At 53.1% G+C, this 17,689-nt stretch overlaps 5 protein-coding genes across 5 annotated transcripts; 4 read left to right on the top strand and 1 right to left on the bottom strand.

The window, feature by feature from the left end:
- Positions 1 to 83: 83 nt before the first annotated feature.
- BO72DRAFT_524220 (prohibitin subunit PHB2) lies at positions 84 to 1,431 on the top strand. Its single transcript, XM_040949851.1, has 4 exons — positions 84 to 274; positions 346 to 414; positions 478 to 833; positions 894 to 1,431. The coding sequence occupies exons 1-4, from the start codon at positions 100 to 102 to the stop codon at positions 1,215 to 1,217; spliced, it is 924 nt and encodes a 307-aa protein (XP_040805821.1). The 5' UTR covers positions 84 to 99; the 3' UTR covers positions 1,218 to 1,431.
- Positions 1,432 to 1,595: 164 nt separating this feature from the next.
- Positions 1,596 to 3,233, top strand: rmt2 (protein-arginine N5-methyltransferase). The gene has a single exon (XM_040943776.1). The coding sequence runs from the start codon at positions 1,888 to 1,890 to the stop codon at positions 3,196 to 3,198; it is 1,311 nt and encodes a 436-aa protein (XP_040805820.1). The 5' UTR covers positions 1,596 to 1,887; the 3' UTR covers positions 3,199 to 3,233.
- Positions 3,234 to 3,273: 40 nt separating this feature from the next.
- BO72DRAFT_395677 (putative DUF221 domain protein) lies at positions 3,274 to 7,816 on the bottom strand. The gene is made up of 3 exons (XM_040942005.1): positions 7,153 to 7,816; positions 4,624 to 7,094; positions 3,274 to 4,566 (listed from the first exon to the last, which is right to left on the bottom strand). The coding sequence occupies exons 1-3, from the start codon at positions 7,314 to 7,316 to the stop codon at positions 3,539 to 3,541; spliced, it is 3,663 nt and encodes a 1,220-aa protein (XP_040805819.1). The 5' UTR covers positions 7,317 to 7,816; the 3' UTR covers positions 3,274 to 3,538.
- An 829-nt stretch (positions 7,817 to 8,645) lies between these two features.
- BO72DRAFT_368092 (MCM DNA helicase complex subunit MCM4) lies at positions 8,646 to 11,946 on the top strand (the record flags this gene model as incomplete). The annotated part of the gene is made up of 5 exons (XM_040940870.1): positions 8,646 to 8,997; positions 9,055 to 9,930; positions 9,985 to 10,056; positions 10,111 to 11,303; positions 11,359 to 11,946. The coding sequence occupies 5 exons, from the start codon at positions 8,646 to 8,648 to the stop codon at positions 11,944 to 11,946; spliced, it is 3,081 nt and encodes a 1,026-aa protein (XP_040805818.1).
- A 2,601-nt stretch (positions 11,947 to 14,547) lies between these two features.
- vtc4 (putative vacuolar transporter chaperone (Vtc4)) lies at positions 14,548 to 17,287 on the top strand (the record flags this gene model as incomplete). The annotated part of the gene is made up of 5 exons (XM_040948244.1): positions 14,548 to 14,552; positions 14,621 to 15,092; positions 15,181 to 15,426; positions 15,482 to 16,793; positions 16,872 to 17,287. 5 exons carry the CDS (start codon positions 14,548 to 14,550, stop codon positions 17,285 to 17,287), a joined length of 2,451 nt encoding a protein of 816 aa, XP_040805817.1.
- Between the last annotated feature and the right edge of the window lie 402 nt (positions 17,288 to 17,689).

Genomic DNA, 17,689 nt, shown 5'->3' with positions numbered 1-17,689 from the left:
TCCACTTCCCTCCATCCTGCCTCTTTCCCCGTTGGCTTCTCTTTTCCCCTCCGCTTCGCTCATACCACCATATTCACCCTCATCTTTTCATCTTTCACCATGTCTCAGAATCCTAGGGAGCAGTGGGAGAGACTTCAGGTCCTCCTGCAGAACCGCGGCGGTCCTCACCTCAAGCGATTCGGCGGCGGCGGTGGTGGACGCGGCTTCGGAGCTGCAGGCGCCCTGCTTGTCGGTGTTGGAGCTATCTTCCTGGCCTCTGACTGTCTGTTCAACGGTGAGAAGGCCTGCAATTCAACCGGTTAGCCTTGTGGAAGCTGTTTTAAGCTAACGGGATGGGTGTTCTAGTCGACGGTGGTCACCGTGCTATTAAGTATTCCCGCTTTGGTGGTGTGCAGAAGGAGATCTACACTGAAGGTGCGTCTATTTCTTGAAGCTACTCTCCCGGTTGCATCCGCTGATAGGACTCGTTCCAACTAGGAACTCACTTCCGAATCCCCTGGGTCGAGACTCCGATTGTCTATGACGTGCGCGCAAAGCCGCGCAACATTGCTTCCCTCACCGGTACCAAGGACTTGCAGATGGTGAACATCACCTGCCGTGTCCTGTCCAGACCCCGCGTGGATGCCCTTCCTCAAATATACCGTACTCTCGGCCAAGACTTCGATGAGCGGGTGCTGCCATCCATCGTCAACGAGGTTTTGAAGAGTGTGGTGGCCCAGTTCAACGCCAGTCAGCTTATCACTCAGCGTGAGAACGTTGCCCGTCTTGTCCGGGATAATCTTGCCCGTCGGGCTGCTCGCTTCAACATCGCCCTGGACGATGTCTCTCTAACGGTACGTCATATGCCATTGTTACATTAACAGTTCTCCCACTAATGCTTTTCTCTACTGCAGCACCTTACCTTCTCCCCCGAATTCACCGCCGCCGTGGAGGCCAAGCAAGTTGCCCAGCAGGAAGCTCAGCGGGCTGCGTTCCTGGTTGACAAGGCTCGTCAAGAGAAGCAAGCTTTCATTGTCCGCGCTCAGGGTGAAGCCCGCTCCGCTGAGCTGATCGGTGATGCCATCAAGAAGAGCAAGAGTTACATTGAGCTGCGTAAGATCGAGAACGCCCGGCACATCGCTCAGATCCTGGGTGAGCACAGCGGCAAGAACAAATTGTACCTGGATTCGCAGGGTCTGGGTCTGAACGTGAATGCAGGAGGGGAGGATAAGCAGTAAGGGCCAGTGATGCATGGGCCGGTGGTAGGCGATCAGTCGGATTTGTTTGACTCTAATGGGTTTATTTCTTATAACGAGGGCCTTGGCGCTATTCTAGGTTGCGCGCGGCCAAGGAGATGGAGGGGGGACGTTTTTTGTACAAATAGTCAGTTATTTGCAGGATTCTCAGAGCAACCAGGCGAACAGTTTCTCTTCTCTTTTCATTGTGTTCCGCATGGACTACTGTGTAGGTCTAACCTGAGTTTTCACCTCTGAAAAAAAAAGCCTTTGAGTAGCGTTTCTTATTGACTCGTGCCCGCGGCGGGATCGTCAGCGGGGAACGAAAGCGGCGGGCGGATTTTTTTTTCAGATCGCAGCTTGAAACTTCTCCTCATTAATATCTCTTCCCCGCAACAGCAGAGGTCTATCTACAGCCATAGACCTCAAGACATTGACTTGCTTCAATTAAAAGTCTCCTCCTCTGGCAAGTTACAAGAAAGTAAGCTCTTTCCCTTCGCAGAACCATGCGCCCCAAGGCTATCGCATCCAGCCCCATTTCCGCTCGACAATACTATAACTACCTCGCCCAAAATCCTTTCCCCTCCCCTCTTCTTATCGAAACCACCCAACTTATCAGCACACTCACAAATCCCAACCAGAACATCCACCCGGGGAACACAGAGCAAACAAAATGGACCCCACGCCCGACCTCGACCTCGCCATCAACGTCGACACCGACATCCAAGAGCTGCTGCTGGCCGCCTCGCAGCACGACCTGCCACAACTCCGCCGCCTCATCCGCACCAACCCATCCCCGGCCCTCGCCAACCCGGTCAACGCCCGCGACCCGGAGACGGGGCTCACGCCGCTCCACTCCGCCGTGGCCGCCTGCGAGCCGGACGACGACGACGACGACAATGCAGAGCAGCAGCCTGCTGTGAACGGAGCGGCGGACAACAGCAATGCCACCCCCAGCGCAGAGGTAGAGCAGGCCGCGCTGGAGACGGTGCGGTTTCTGCTGCTCGAGGGCGCGATCTGGAATGATTTGGATAACAACGGGGAGACGCCGGGGTGTATTGCGCGGCGGTTGGGGCTGCGCGAGGTGTATGAGGCGCTTGTGGATGCGGGGGTGCGGGCGGAGTTGTTGCTGGGGCGGTTGGATGGGTTTGGGTATGAGGCTTTGGATGATGGGGATGATGAGGATGATGAGGATGAGGAAATGCAGGAGGAGGAGGAGGAGGAGCAGGAAGAGCAGGAAGGTGTACCGGAGTTGGTCGATGCCAGCGCTGCTACCACCACCACCACCACTACGACTACCACCGAAGAACCCACCACCAACCCAGACGTCACGCAATCCCGCTACCTCGACTCCGGGCTGACCTTCCAACACGACCGCCTCCTCGACCAGGACCAAAACGGCGTGATGATGGCCTGGGAGACGGAGATCATGCGCAAATCCGCCGCGGCGCTGCTGCCGGCGCCGGGCCTGCGGGTGCTCAACATCGGTCACGGGATGGGGATCGTCGACGGGTTCTTCCAGGACCAAAGCCCCGCGGCGCACCACATCGTCGAGGCGCATCCGGAGGTCGTGGCGGAAATGAAGCGCAAGGGCTGGCACGAGCGGCCCGGGGTCGTGATCCACGAGGGCCGCTGGCAGGAGATCCTGCCGGCGCTGGTGGCCGAGGGCGAGATGTTCGACGCCATCTACTACGATACCTTCGCCGAGTCGTACGGGGATTTCCGCGAGTTCTTCACGGAGCAGGTCATCGGGTTGCTGGAGCAGGAGGGCAAGTGGAGCTTCTTCAATGGGATGGGCGCCGATCGCCAGATCAGTTATGATGTCTATCAGAAGGTGGTCGAGATTGATCTGCTCGAGGCCGGATTCGATGCCGACTGGGAGGAGTTCGAGGTGCCGACGCTGGAGGGCGAGTGGGGTGGGGTGCGCAGGCCGTACTGGGCTATTGAGAAGTACCGTCTGCCATTGTGCAGATATATGGACTAGATTAGCAGTACACATCTACGTATAGGAATGAATTGTCTTGATGACCCACTTTCTACACATGCAATCATTCCGTTTGTTCTTCACAACTAGGCGGTGTATTTCAAGCTCAGATTAAAAGTCGTACAGGCAGGGATCTAACTATATACAAGATGAGCATGCTCCTGTATGGTGCACTTGCTTCGAGCTTGCGGCGGGAAAATGCTACCAAGACTCCCAGTGATGCATATGGCCCAAATGAGAAAACGAGAAAGAAAAAGCGCGAGGAAAAACAGAACGCTGGAGGGCATGAAAGCAAAAGATTCATCGCGTCATAAGATCAACCGTTCCTGACGGTCATCATCTATAGCTGAATGAGGTCAACCTCAGAGAAGTCGGGCGGACTGCGGCTGAAGATTGTGTGGCTCTTGCCATCCAGTGCTTGGTACTCGTTACTGATCCAGATATGTTTGCTGAATCGCTGGGTCCGATAAATCTCATCATCACTAACGCCCAGGTCGTCTCGAGGAATCCAGATCACGGGTCGCTTCGCGCGTAAAGCTTCGTGCTGGAAGGCTCGTTGAGTGAGCTGGTCGCGCTCCTCCGGTGTAAGATCCTCTAACTCGTCGTGAATGCCGGAGAACAAGGCTGGGCCCATGTTGCGCGCGGGAGGAGCTTGGTTTTCGGCGTCGAGAGCGATCTTCTCCCGCAACCGCTCAATGCTAGGAACCGCCATCTCCGAGTTGACGCCGTAGAACTTGGATCGGCGGTCCGGAGAGCGATCAGCCCACGACCCACGATGCGGTCCAAGTTTGGGTTTCTGGATGTGTAGACCGTGGTGTTTGTGGTCTCTTTCGGGAGACGAGTCGAGATTCTTCAATTCGATGTTCTGAGAACTCGCTTCCCGTTGTCGTTGCGCCTCTTCTTGATCGCCTAACGGATGATCGACGGCATCTGGCAGATGATCATAATCTTCATCCTCGTGTAAACCCAATCGTGCCCTTTGAGCCCGCGCAAATTCTTCATCACGACGCACGGCATCATCCTCCAAAGTGATAGGCAGATAACGGATCAGAGGGCCAAAAGCATCACTTAGAAGAAGCTGAAACCCTACGGTGAGAATCAAAACAACAATCATGACGATCGCTTGACCTTCGCATGCGACATCCCCATTCTCGTCGCGAACCAAGAAGAACAAGCCAATAAGAGCAAGCTCCATAATGTACAGACCGGTGAACAACTGGCTAACTGCCCGCGGGAAAAGCAGACCTCCCGTGTCGAAGCGGAACTTGGTCACGTAGAGAGTATTGTATCTGTAGACAAACCAGAAAAGACCGAATGTGATAACATTGAAGACCAGAATGAGGGGCGCAACGACACAGTAAATCAAGCCTGGGAGACCATCTGTTAGTAAGTGGCTAGCCTTAGCACAAGCTGAGACAAACATACCGATTGAAGCAAGGGTAGTGTAAACGGGGAAGAAAGTGCCCCATTGCATCTGATTCAGGTTGGTTGTACGCGCCCACTTCTTTCTGGCTGTCTTATCGAAAATCGGCGCGAGAATGAACCAGCTTATCAGATTGACGATCTGAACCAATGCTCCCGCACTCACAGACATGGCCTGTAGAATCATGTATGAGAAGAAGTAGTTACTGGACGAGGGAATGTTCTGTGCTAGAAGTTCTGGCCAGCTGGTGACATCGGTGACGTTACTGATGATAGTCGAGAAACTGGACGAAATAGTGACGACCAGGAACAGTTGCACAAATAAGAACGCAAAGTAATAGGCCTGGACCGTTAGTTCGACCGCCATACCAGTGTGAAGACCTTGGGTCCGACTGAGAAAGCGTAGGATAAGAGGCAAGATTGCCATGAGAATTGCAAGAAAGAGTGCAGGTAAGACACCCTGTACTGCCGAGATGACCCAAGCTGGTAACTTGGAAATCCAGGACAGCCAAGTAAAAGCTTCTTCGAGGTATGTTAGCTGCGAGAGAAGACCCGTGAAGGCAACGGGAATTGCCCATCCTACAACCATGGCGCAAACCAGAGTGATAATTCCGAATGTCCTCAGATATCGTTCCCACCATTTCATTGACATGTTATCCCAGATGACATCGTCCGGCGAAATCTCAACAATGCGAGGCGCCATTTGCTTGGGAACATGGTGGCTGACGGCCTGACATGCCATATGAGCCGCCACCTGGTGATTGAACTGGATGAAGGCGGAGTTCATGAGAGGGAATCGCTCGGGATGCTGCTGGTCAATCTCAATCTCCAAATTCAGCCGAGCCAGCTCTTTGCGGCAGTAGTCAATAGTGTCGACCTTTTTGCCTATAAGCCACAGAGATGGCATCCAGCTGAAGATTGGCAGCCGCATGGTCGGGCGCTTCTTTTCTTGAATGTATTTTTTCCAAACTGGCTCTCCAAAGTCTTCGTTATCATAGCCCTCATTGTAAGCCAGTGGATATTCATGTCCCTCCACTTCATCCCCCTCTTTTCTGTGAGGAACTGAATCTTCGGTACGTTTCTCCTTCAACGACTGGCTTCTGTCGGACTCAGAGCTCGATGCCCGCTCAACAGGCGACTCGGGGGCTGTCAACGGAAGTTCATCGGGCTCAGAAGTGTTGCTCCTCTTGCTAAATTTAGAGTTGCCGGAGCCCCGACTTTTCCAGACTGGCCGCTTCGGATGAGAAGAGGTTCCGGGCCTCGATGGCTCGGGCCTAGAGGCTTCGGGCCTGATCTCTGCTACATCCGCTTCGTTCTCATGGAGTGTTTCAGGTTCGTCATGAATATCTCCTGACCAAGACAAGGGGTCCTCACGGCTGGCATGGCTGGCAGGTGGAGCAACGTGGCCATTGTAAGGAGCACCGCTGCTCTCAGGTACGAACCCTCCAGTTCGAGTCAACTTATCGTCAATACCATGCTCCCATTTTCGGAAACCTCCCAGAACAGACTTTCCCAGTTTTTCCACGCCTTGGCCAACAGCACCTGCTGCTTCTAGCGCGGGATCCAAGGGGTTGAAGAGCAGCTTCTTCTTCCTAGGCTCCTCTTGAATACTCTCTCCTGTATTGCGATGTAGGATCTGATCCAACGTATGGGCTTGATGCGGGTTTCCAGAGCTAATGCCAGCGTCCATGGCTAACTGCGATGCCTTCCTCTCAGCGGCCTTTCTTTCTTGAGTCTCCACTGAGTTTGGGTCAAGCCCGGCCTTTTTCGCGGCAGCCTTGGTTTGTTTGAGCTGGGCCTTCTTGCAGTTCATGATCAACTCGGTTTCCGCAGCCTCGAGCTTCAAGGCCAGCTTGTCTCGCTCCTTCACCTTTTCGTGCAGATCGTCGAAATTGCGGTTGATCCAAATGTTCCGAATACCCCCTGGGAAGACATCATATAGTTGTTCTAGCGCTCTCACCGAGAGCCAGCCTTCTGGAATAGCAGTCACCAGAACAGTAGTAGCAGAAGCACGAAGTCGATGCTGGGGTGAAGTTAGGTACGCCTGTCGAAGACGAATGTAGTGTCTCAGCTCGTCGAAGAAGACTGCGCAGACATAGAAAATGACGATAACCGCCATGACTAAATGTGCCCAGTATCGCGATGTATGCTCCGGGGTCACATTACCCCACGCTAATTGATCCAGTCCAGTGACATTCCACCGACCGCCGCCTTCGTCGGTTCCATTCTTGAAGTTCGTATCTTTACCGCCGACTTTGTTTAGCGGAATCAGGACGGGTAGTAAAAGACAGCCCAAGGGCAGAAAGATCTTTAGTAGCATGCGCAGGTATCGTAGGAAGAAGTAGGCATCCAGGCCGCACTTCTGTATGAATTCTGAACTTGAGGTGCGAAAGACAGGACCGATCCATCGGAAAAGTCCTGGTGGGGAAGGTTGAGTACGTTCTCTGTCAGGTACCAAGTATGTTCTCGGTTGGCTAAGAGAGTTCGCATGTTAGCACGTCGGCTCTCTGGAACGGATTTGAGCATACATACTAGATGCGGGTCAGCTTCCCTTTGAGAAGCATGAAGAGGAGAAATTCAATTGCGAAGACGACGAGGGCAGTGGCAAGGGATGCGAGAAAAGTCCCGATCGAAATGCCTTCCTTGTTCTTGCCTGTGCCGCCCGCATGCTCCAGCGCCGACCCCAAATCGCCCATGGTTGAAGCAAGCGACGATCGCCTCCACAGAGGTCAGTTGATGTTGGTAGATTTAAACGTTGTCACGAGCAGGGGAAGGATGAGAAGATAAAAGTTGTAAATAATCAGGCGAGGTTGACATGCAACAGTTGCACATCATGTAGCTCAAGTGGTGGATTGTCAAGCAGGAAGAGTTCAACGTCACCGCAGCGAAGTTAAGATGCCATTACACGGCGGTAGTCAGAGACCAATCAGCGCAGGAGGGGCGATCTAGAGAACAGCGAGTCAATGAGAGTGAAGGAGGTGAAAGAAAGCCTGTTCGGTTAAGTGTGGTGGTACCAGCGGTTTTCGAGATCCGGGGGGTGATCTAATAAAAGGGTAGCATTAAGGGTGAAAAAGAATCAATAATAAGAAAGAAAAACGTGTTACAGGTGCAGGCATGACAACAGTGGCACCCACCACCACCCCATTGTCCATTCAGGTGTTGATCCAGGGCCCCAGATGAACAGGGAAGATGCGCCACTGGTAAAGAGAAGGGAAAATGCCGCTGGATTGGTGGGAAGTGGAAGAGGGGGGGTGGGAGGGAGATTGCGGGCCACAGAAGATCGCACCTTGAAATGACATCAAGCGCCTGCTGAAACTGGCTGGCGCCTGGCTGGTTGCTCCACCACGTCACAGTTCGCTTGCAGAGAGAGTGCTTACCAGCGTGTTGCTTGCATTGAACCATATTCCTGAATATTGTTGCAGGCGCGTAGTCGACATAAAGCAGCCGGAGACGAAAATAGCAGGCGAAAAATTATACAGAGTTCGTGCACAATGAAAAGACTCGATGTAGGGCCATTGTTCATTGATTCAAGCTGTGTTGATGTTTACCTCAAAGGGAAGTGTCTTTATCCCGCCAGGGCGACCCAGAGAAGGGACTCAGGCTCAGGCTACTAATTCCCTGACCTTACCGCGAACAGCAAGGGGCTACATGATTGACGAAAGTGATGGGGCTAGTGTGGCGGTGCACTTCAGCCCTAATTCTTCAGGGGCACCAGCCACCGTGACTAAGGTCATGTGGCTTATCCGAGCTCTTGCGGCGCGCAGGCCCAAAGAAGAAACCTCTTTACGCGGTGGTCGCGTCGAAGCGCGTCCGCCTACCCCCAAGAGAGTGGATTGATTGATTGAAATCATTTTCTCCTTCCGCAAAAGGCCCACCTGGAAATTGTTACTGACTCTGCCGTAGCAACCAACTTCCCTCCTCCACTATCCCGTTTTGCACTTGTCTCCATTTTGTCCACACTTCCCCTCTCGACTGTCAGTCCTTTCATTGATAAAAATACCAACTTCACAGGACCAGACATCAGCATGTCTTCTCCAGCGCCTAATCGTCGCAGAGGTCGCTCGGCCAGAGATTCGACCATCTCCTCTCCTGCCCGCTCAACCCGCTCAACCCGATCCCAACAACAACCTCAGACCAGCAGCCCTCCTCCCAGAGATGATCAGTCGCAGACAACTCCCCGTGCCTCGAGGCGGTTACGGGGTGACGGCCCCGTTCCATCATCATCGCCAATGTTCTTCCAATCATCCCCGATGAAGGCAAATAGCAGCGCAGAGACGCCCAATCTCGGTATGGAAGAGCCTAGCTCACCTGTCCGGGCATCTTCGACAATGGAGGATGTCGAAACCACGCCTCGGGGAAACGCTACTGCTATCAGAGGTACTACTTGTCGCCATCTATTCTAGGCGTCCTGCGGCTTGCTCACAATTAAACCAGATTCATCTCCCATCCGTTACGTCTCTAGCTCCAGCCCGACCCGTTCTCTCGGTCGTCGGGCAGAGCGGTCGGATTTCCCTAGCAGCAGCAGCGGTCTTTTCGTATCTTCTAGATCAGTCACAGATGGCAATCGTGGAGTCTCTCGTCGCAATGACCTTCATTCGGGCGGCTTTGGTTCGACCCCAAGTCGCCGCCGCAGAATCTTCGTCGACGCCAATGGTGTGCCCACCGCCGATGCTGAGCCGCGCTCCGATGCGACCTTCTCCAACATTCACCCAGACACCTCCGAGGCGGAGGCTCTTGGTGGCAGCTCCACTCGTGTAATTTGGGGAACCAACATTTCCATCCAAGACTCGATGTCCGCCTTCAAGAACTTCATTTACAACTTCGCTACGAAATATCGTCTCTGGGCGGAAGGTGCATCTGAGAACGAAACTCGGACGATGGGCAAGGCTGCTGAAGAGAGGGAGTACATCACCATGCTGAACACAATGCGTCAACTCGGTGTCACCAACCTCAACTTGGACGTCAAGAATCTCAAAGCATACCCCTCAACGCTCAAGCTATGGCACCAGTTGCACGCATATCCGCAGGAAATTATTCCTCTGATGGATCAAACTGTCAAGGATGTCATGGTTGAGCTTGCAGGTAAGGAGATGCAGCGCCAACGGAGTAACAGCCGGCACCGCCAGAATCAGTCAAGGGATTTGAGCTCCGCACCTGCGGTTCCCAGCTCCGATGCGCTCATGAGTGATGCTGGCCGGCCCCCACAGGCCGAAATGCAAGACCTCGTCCAGGAAGTTGAATCGAACTCGTATAAGGTTATGCCTTTTGGCCTTGACTCTGCAGTGAACATGAGAGATCTTGACCCTGCTGGTATGTGCAGTTCGTCTTCTCGGCACTGTGCTCCCCTATACTGACATCACGCAGACATGGATAAATTGATTAGCATCAAGGGTCTGGTCATCAGAACCACTCCTATCATCCCAGACATGAAAGAGGGTAAGCCGCTTCCCGCACGTTGGTCGTACCAAAGCTTCTAATATATTTCCCTAGCTTTCTTCCGCTGTCAGATTTGCAACCACAGCGTTCAGGTCGATATCGATCGTGGCAGGATTGCAGAGCCCGCCGAATGTCCCCGCCCTATTTGCAAGGCCAAGAACTCGATGCAGCTTATCCACAACCGCTGTGCCTTTGCCGACAAGCAGGTGATCAAACTCCAAGAAACTCCCGACAGTATTCCTGATGGACAAACGCCCCACTCTGTTTCCTTGTGCGTGTACGACGAGCTGGTCGATGTCTGCAAAGCTGGTGATCGTGTTGAGGTTACTGGTATCTTCCGATGCAATCCTGTGCGCGTAAATCCTCGCCAGCGGACCCAGAAGACTCTTTTCAAGACCTATGTGGACGTCTTGCACGTGCAGAAAATTGATCGCAAGAAGCTGGGTATTGATGCTTCCACTGTCGAACAAGAGCTTTCGGAACAAGCTGCTGGGGACTCTGAGCAGGTACGCAAGATCACAGCTGAAGAGGAGGAGAAGATCAAGCGAACTGCCACCCGGCCCGACATCTATGAGCTGCTGTCACACTCCCTGGCACCTAGTGTCTACGAAATGGATGATGTTAAGAAGGGCATCCTGCTCCAGATGTTTGGAGGCACCAACAAAACTTTCGAAAAAGGGGGTAACCCACGCTATCGTGGCGACATCAATGTCTTGCTCTGCGGTGATCCCTCCACTTCCAAATCACAGCTTCTTCGTTATGTTCACAAGATCGCCCCACGCGGTGTCTATACCAGCGGCAAAGGTTCCTCGGCTGTCGGTCTTACAGCTTATGTGACTCGTGATCCCGAGACTCGCCAGATGGTTCTTGAGTCTGGTGCTTTGGTGCTCTCTGACGGCGGTATTTGCTGCATCGACGAGTTTGATAAGATGAACGAATCGACGCGGTCAGTTCTGCACGAAGTCATGGAGCAGCAAACCGTCTCAGTTGCCAAGGCTGGTATCATTACCACCCTCAATGCTCGTACCAGTATTCTGGCTTCGGCCAACCCGATCGGCAGTCGCTATAATCCCAATCTCCCCGTTCCCCAGAACATTGACTTGCCCCCTACGCTCCTTTCTAGATTTGACCTGGTGTATCTTGTTCTGGATCGGACTGATGAGCAGGAAGATCGCAGGCTGGCTAAGCACTTGGTCAACATGTACCTGGAAGACAAGCCGGAGAATGCAAGCAACGAAGAAATCTTGGTAAGTTGGAGTCCACTTCTTCATTGGGTATTATTACTTACAATGCAACTCGCAGCCGGTTGAATTCCTGACGGCCTACATCACCTACGCCAAAACTCGGGTGCACCCAGTGCTCACCCCAGCTGCGGGCAAAGCGCTCTCCGACGCCTATGTCAACATGCGTAAATTGGGTGACGACATTCGGTCGGCAGACCGCCGTATCACAGCCACCACCCGTCAACTCGAATCGATGATTCGTCTCTCCGAGGCTCACGCACGTATGCGCTTGGCAACTGAGGTCACGGCGGACGATGTGGAGGAAGCAGTGCGTTTGATCCGGTCGGCCATCAAGCAAGCCGCGACGGACGCCCGTACCGGTCTCATTGACATGGGTCTGCTGACCGAAGGTACCAGCGCCAGTGAGCGGCGCAATCGCGAGGCGATCAAGCGTGGCGTGCTCGCCGTGGTCGATGAGCTGGCCGGATCCACCGGCGGCGCCCGCTGGGCCGAGGTCTACCGTGTTCTGAACGAGCAGAGCAGTGCCGGCGTGGATAACACCCAATTCAACGATGCTGTCCGTGCATTGGAGACGGAGGGCGCGGTCAATATCCTGGGTGATGGTCCGCGACGCAGTATCCGACGCGCCGCCGGAGCTCTGCCCTGAGCGCCATACAAGGGCGACTAGTTGATGAGAAACATGATGCAACGGACTAGATAGCTTCTCGGATAGGTGTGGTTTGTGTTAGTCGCTTGCAATGGGAGGATGGCGCCTGGTGTCTGTTCATATTCTGAGCATGTTTACATAATTTAGGGTGCGACTATTCCTTGGTCAATCATACAAAATCTTAATAATTCACATAAATCCTGGTACCGTGTACCACCTATCTCACGAGTCACAGTACAAAATCGTACTCGTCCTATCTTGTTAAGAAGGATTGTTAACGCTCCGAAGCTGCAGTATCACCCTTGTCCGGGGACTCCGGGATAGGTGACTAGGAATGCAGGGTATGGTGCCTGGGCCTCTAGCCGAGTCTATATTCCCACTGCAGTCCAGGAGTATGTGAGGCTGGTACCATTACACCATCCCTTCTGTTGGCTAAGAGGATATACGAGGACTTGGTGGTCTGCAATAGTCAGTTGACACCTCAGGCCACAACGTACTTCTGTATGACCAGGCTCGACAAATGCTAGGAAAGCTAGGTGTTTCAACCTATATTTTTTGGGGCCTCTTAGGGTGTTTAAACACACTTCGACAAAGTGTCATAATCATTCCCATAGATCGTGGGTTTGATCAAGAGTTGGTCTGGTCAAAGCTTTACAATGGAGACTCAGCCTCAGGCAACCGGCCGGTTGATGCTTGGGCTGCGGTGTATTCTGCTGAGATTAACAAGCCATAACTCATGAGAACAAACGAGAAACTATTCTATGAGGATGCTTGTCCTTTTCCGCTCTGTTGGTTTCTTTTTTCTTTGTTAGCGCTGGATGTTATTATCCCGACACTACGAGTTGAGCGATGATTGTTGGGGTTACAGGCACTCGGCGATGGCTTCCTGGACATGATTATCTCCTCGGGGTGCTAAGCATGCGCAACAGTTGGAACCGATTGGAGGAATTATGTCCAGCGAAGCTTAGATCGTACCAGGCCGATGCAGGGACTTTCGGTTACTTACATGTTTATTGACCTACGCGGCGGTGGCTGAAGGACTATCTTCGATCTTACCGCAGGGCTGATGCACGCCCTAGGTAGATGTTGCAACTAAGTTTTGATATGTGCACCATCTCACGACCATGCAAAGTCGGCGTCACTGATGGACAGACACATTCTCGGTTGGGACGCTGCGCTGCTTGTGCCGGGCGCCGGCGTCACTGCCCAGTCAAGATTCCAATCCGGCCAAAGAGCACGTGCCTCAATAGTCTAGTGCTGTTGGGCAACTAATGTTATTTGTTGCGATCCAGTCCCCGAGCCACATTCAAACACCGGCCTGTTTGCTGATTGAAACAGGTGGCTCGCTAGTGTAGAAACTAGACTACAGTCTTGGGTTCTACCAATATCGGTCTCGATATTATAGCCTGGTGGGATAAATTGCAGAATCTATCCTGCTAGCTGCATGTTAAGTTAGCCACTGCCGTAGTCTAGTACCCGGTTAGCATCGCTACTCATCTTAATTGGTGACTTTATGAGTTCTAGTCCTTTGCATCGGAGCCGATCGGTCTAGACAGGCGAGGAGAGACACAGGCAACAACCTTGAAGTAATAATCCAGGTGAGTCAAATATATATAGTGCTCGGCTATTCCGAGATAGAACAAAACCCCAGAGCAGTTTTTGCGCCGTGCGAATGGATTCGGTTGATGCAAGAGGGCTTTTCAAGGCCCACGGGGGCTAGTCGAGTCATTTGCCGGATTGTACAATTCAACAGAAGACAGTGCTATATCGAATCTACCAGCCGTGAAAAGAGAAGAAGAATGAGAATGGGACGGCAAGGTTGGGGACGATCGCAGCGGTGCGGCAGCGGGTGGAGAAGAGCTGCAAACCTCGTGTCGACTCGGGCTAAACCTAAGGCAGCAAAGCGCCCTGATTTAGAGCAGCACCTGCTAAATCGACTGGCTGACAATCCATGAGCAAACAATTTGACACTAACACTTAGTTAGTATACTCGCCTCTCTAATGCTTTACCTAGTTGAGATGTAGTCCCCTACCTAGTTTACTGGTCAACTCAAACAACACCACTCCGCGCAACCAACTGCCACTTCGGTCGATTAATGTGGCCAATTTACCGTGGTCTTTGTTGCCTTCGAGAGCTGAGGTGGTGATGAATAAGACGCGCCCGGACCACTAATGGAGCCGTGTTATCGATTGCAGTCACGGGTTGACGTCGTTTCTGGGCCCTCCCCCCCAATCCATGGCCAGAACCTCGAAGCTATCCATTATCCATCATAGCTCCTCTCCAGGCTCCCTCAACCCTGTCTCTCACTCATCACCGAAGAAAAACTTCTCCATTCTCGTCGCCTCTTCTGGGACTAGCCGTCGTCTATCAGCTTCTCCATTTTTTTCATCCAATTCTCAGTTGACCGGCCTATTCCTTCTTCGTTCAGTCTCGCTTCCAACGTCTTCTCCGCCTTCCCGCTTTCCCCCCTGCGTCCGCATCATGTTCTTTACCTGACACTTGCCCACCCCATTCTCTTCCTCTACTCTACCTATTCTCTCACCCTTCGCATACACCCAGCTTACTTGGATATCTGCGCGACTCGTTAGAAATATTTCAGCATGAGGTTGGTCCACTACAATTGCTCCTTGGAAGACGAAACCGCTCCACTCACCATTCCACCCTTCTCTCTAGGTTCGGGGAGCACCTCCGATCGTCCATGATCAAGGAGTACTACTGGTACTACATCGCCTACGAAGAACTCAAGAAAGCTCTGAAGACCGGATATGTCACGGAGCCCACTCCCGAAAATGCCAGCCCCGATCGCCAGCCCTGGTCGGAAGACGACGAGAAGCACTTCGTGACGCTGCTGGAGAGCGAATTGGACAAGGTCTTCAACTTCCAGCGGATCAAGAGCGCCGAAATTGCTCGTCGCATCCAGGCGAGCGAACAAGAGGTCAACGATGTCGTCTCGCGCCTTGAGGCTGCCACCAGTGCCCGTTCCGACAGTGTCTCCCACAACCGACCCAACCGCAGTCCGCCCTCAGACGAGGATTTCCTAGTGCTCGAGCAGGCCTTGAGCGACATCATCGCCGACGTACATGACCTGGCCAAGTTTACGCAATTGAACTATACGGGGTTTCAGAAAATCATCAAGAAGCATGATGTGAGTGGTCTTTTGAAACCCGGAATGACATCATCCACTGAATGGGACTGTTTTGGAAACTGGAGCGCCCGCTAACGGCTACATGCAGAAACAAACGGGGTGGCATCTGAAGCCAGTATTCGCTGCGCGCCTCAATGCCAAGCCATTTTTCAACGACAACTATGATGCGCTAGTGGTTAAATTGTCCAAGCTCTACGATCTTGTGCGGACCAAGGGTAACCCCGTCAAGGGTGATTCTGCGGCCGGTGGAAGCCAGCAGAACTTTGTCCGTCAAACCACCAAGTATTGGGTACACCCAGACAATATCACCGAGCTCAAACTGATTATCCTCAAGGTAAGCAGCTCACCGTGATTCGTCAATTCCCTCGTGTGCTAATAGGATGAAATAGCACCTTCCCGTTCTAGTCTTCAACCCAAGCAAAGAGTTTGAGGAGAAGGACGCTGCTATTTCCTCTATTTATTACGACAACACTGATACCTGGGAACTATACCAAGGTCGCCTGAAGAAGACCGAAGGTGCGGAGGCTATCCGATTGCGTTGGTATGGTGGCATGGAGAGCGATCAAATCTTCGTGGAGCGCAAGACCCACCGGGAGGATTGGACTGGAGAGAAGTCGGTCAAGGCGCGTTTCTCGCTGAAAGAGAAGCATGTCAACGACTACCTGGCTGGTCGCTTGACGGTGGAACAAATCTTCGAGAAGATGCGCAGGGAAGGTAAGAAGAGCGAGGAGGAAATCGCCAACCTCGAGCAATTGGCGCGGGAAATCCAGTATCGAGTCATCACGCGACGACTTGTACCAGTCACCCGATCTTTCTACCACCGCACAGCCTTCCAACTTCCCGGAGACGCTCGTGTGCGTATCTCTCTTGATACTGAGTTGACAATGGTTCGAGAGGACAACCTTGACGGTCGCCGCAGAGCTGGCGACAACTGGCGTCGCATGGACATTGGTGTTGATTATCCGTTCTCACAACTGCCCCCTGAGGACGTGGAGCGTTTTCCTTATGCCGTCTTGGAAGTCAAGCTACAAACACAGGCGGGCCAGGAGCCACCCAAGTGGATCAGGGAGCTGACAGCTAGCCATCTGGTCGAAGCTGTTCCGAAGTACAGTAAATTTATTCACGGCACGGCCACGCTATTCCCTGACCGCATCAACCTTTTGCCATTCTGGATGCCGCAGATGGACGTCGACATCCGCAAGCCAGCCACCCGCCAGTTTGGAATCACACGTCCGCTGCCCAGCACGTCATTATCCGCGACAGAAACACCGGAAGACGAGATCTCGGAGGATGAGGATGAGAGCGCAGGCCAGTGGCCGAATGGTGTGCATCGAGTCGAGGCTGCCGATGCTGACCACCATGCGCTGTTCGCAGACTCAGATGGCAACGCGCTAGACATCGAAGAACGCATCGCCGCTCTACCGCTTCCAGGCGACGAGGATTACCCGCTCTATGACTCGGATCAAGAGTCATCAATCGACTCGGATGAGTTGGAAGAAGCTCGTCGGGTCGGTGGCACATACTACTACAAGCAGCTGGCCAAATACTACACCGAGCACGCCGGCTCTATCTTAATCCATGTCCTCAAATCCCTCATCCCCCGACCTACGCCCACCAGTCTCCCAGCACCCGAGCAAAGCGGAATCGCCGTCATCGGCAACAAGCGTACTGTCAAGCGGTTCCACGCTCCCAAAGGCAAACGTGAGTCTTGCGGCGCCCCCTTAACTTTCTGAGCCATTTCACCCATACAAGAACCACGAACTCTAACACAATTACCAGGAATCCACGTGCCCGTCCGTGTCGAGCCCAAAGTCTACTTCGCCGCCGAGCGCACCTTCCTCTCGTGGCTCGAGTTCTCCATCCTCCTCGCCACCATCGCCGCCACCCTCCTCAACTTCGGCGACGACTACATCACCTTCGCCTCCTCGTGGGCGTTCACCATTTTGGCTTCGCTGTCGCTGATCTACAGTCTGATGCTGTACATCTGGCGCGTTGACAAGATCCGCAAGCGCCGCGACGTCAAGCGCGTGTACTACGAGAAGTGGGGCCCCACCGTCGTCGGGCTGGGCCTGGTAGCCATCGTCATGGTCAACTTCGGGCTCCGCGTCCGGCAGCAAGGGTTCTTGGCCAAGGATGGGCCCGGGGGTCTCGACCTTGACTTCGATGTCACCCCTCCTCATGGTGGGGAGTTGTAATCTGCTACATGAGCTTGGGCACAACACTCTCCGACTGAGTATTTTGGGCTCTAGTATCTGTGATTTGATGTTATTCTCTGGCTTAGTAGGATGATGACGACGATGAAGAGGCTATATATCATGATGACTTTTTTTTTGCCGGCGAGTCTTGGTTTGTTCTCGTTGTTATGTGTTCTGGCTGATTGATCGAGGGAAGAAGGGGAAAAAAAGAATTTCAGTGTCGATTTGCGATCGGCAAGTGTGTGAGTCAGCGATTGGTTGATGAAGTGTATACACCTATCCATGTCATGTGTTTCCCAGTCATTCGTCGCTGCATGTGCATATGCATGTGCCTGTTTGTTGTTTTTGTTTTTGGTCCGATTGTTGATACCATACTCTGCTATACCACCGTCTGGAGTGACG

This window comes from Aspergillus fijiensis, assembly GCF_003184825.1.
Source record: "Aspergillus fijiensis CBS 313.89 unplaced genomic scaffold BO72scaffold_4, whole genome shotgun sequence".
Classification (NCBI taxonomy): domain Eukaryota; kingdom Fungi; phylum Ascomycota; class Eurotiomycetes; order Eurotiales; family Aspergillaceae; genus Aspergillus; species Aspergillus fijiensis.
The sequence above is the reverse complement of the archived record's forward strand: the minus strand, read 5'-3'. Positions and strand labels throughout refer to the sequence as shown.

What these genes read in the sequence shown, in the direction of transcription:
- BO72DRAFT_524220 (XM_040949851.1), top strand. Translation starts at nt 100, where the DNA reads ATGTCTCAGAATCCTAGGGAGCAGTGGGAGAGACTTCAGGTCCTCCTG. An exon ending in CTCTGACTGTCTGTTCAACG is followed by an intron (nt 275 to 345) that starts GTGAGAAGGCCT and finishes TGGGTGTTCTAG; the next exon opens with TCGACGGTGGTCACCGTGCT. An exon ending in TGGACGATGTCTCTCTAACG is followed by an intron (nt 834 to 893) that starts GTACGTCATATG and finishes TCTCTACTGCAG; the next exon opens with CACCTTACCTTCTCCCCCGA.
- rmt2 (XM_040943776.1), top strand. Translation starts at nt 1,888, where the DNA reads ATGGACCCCACGCCCGACCTCGACCTCGCCATCAACGTCGACACCGAC.
- BO72DRAFT_395677 (XM_040942005.1), bottom strand. Translation starts at nt 7,316, where the DNA reads ATGGGCGATTTGGGGTCGGCGCTGGAGCATGCGGGCGGCACAGGCAAG. An exon ending in GGGAAGCTGACCCGCATCTA is followed by an intron (nt 7,095 to 7,152) that starts GTATGTATGCTC and finishes GAACTCTCTTAG; the next exon opens with CCAACCGAGAACATACTTGG. An exon ending in CACTACCCTTGCTTCAATCG is followed by an intron (nt 4,567 to 4,623) that starts GTATGTTTGTCT and finishes ATGGTCTCCCAG; the next exon opens with GCTTGATTTACTGTGTCGTT.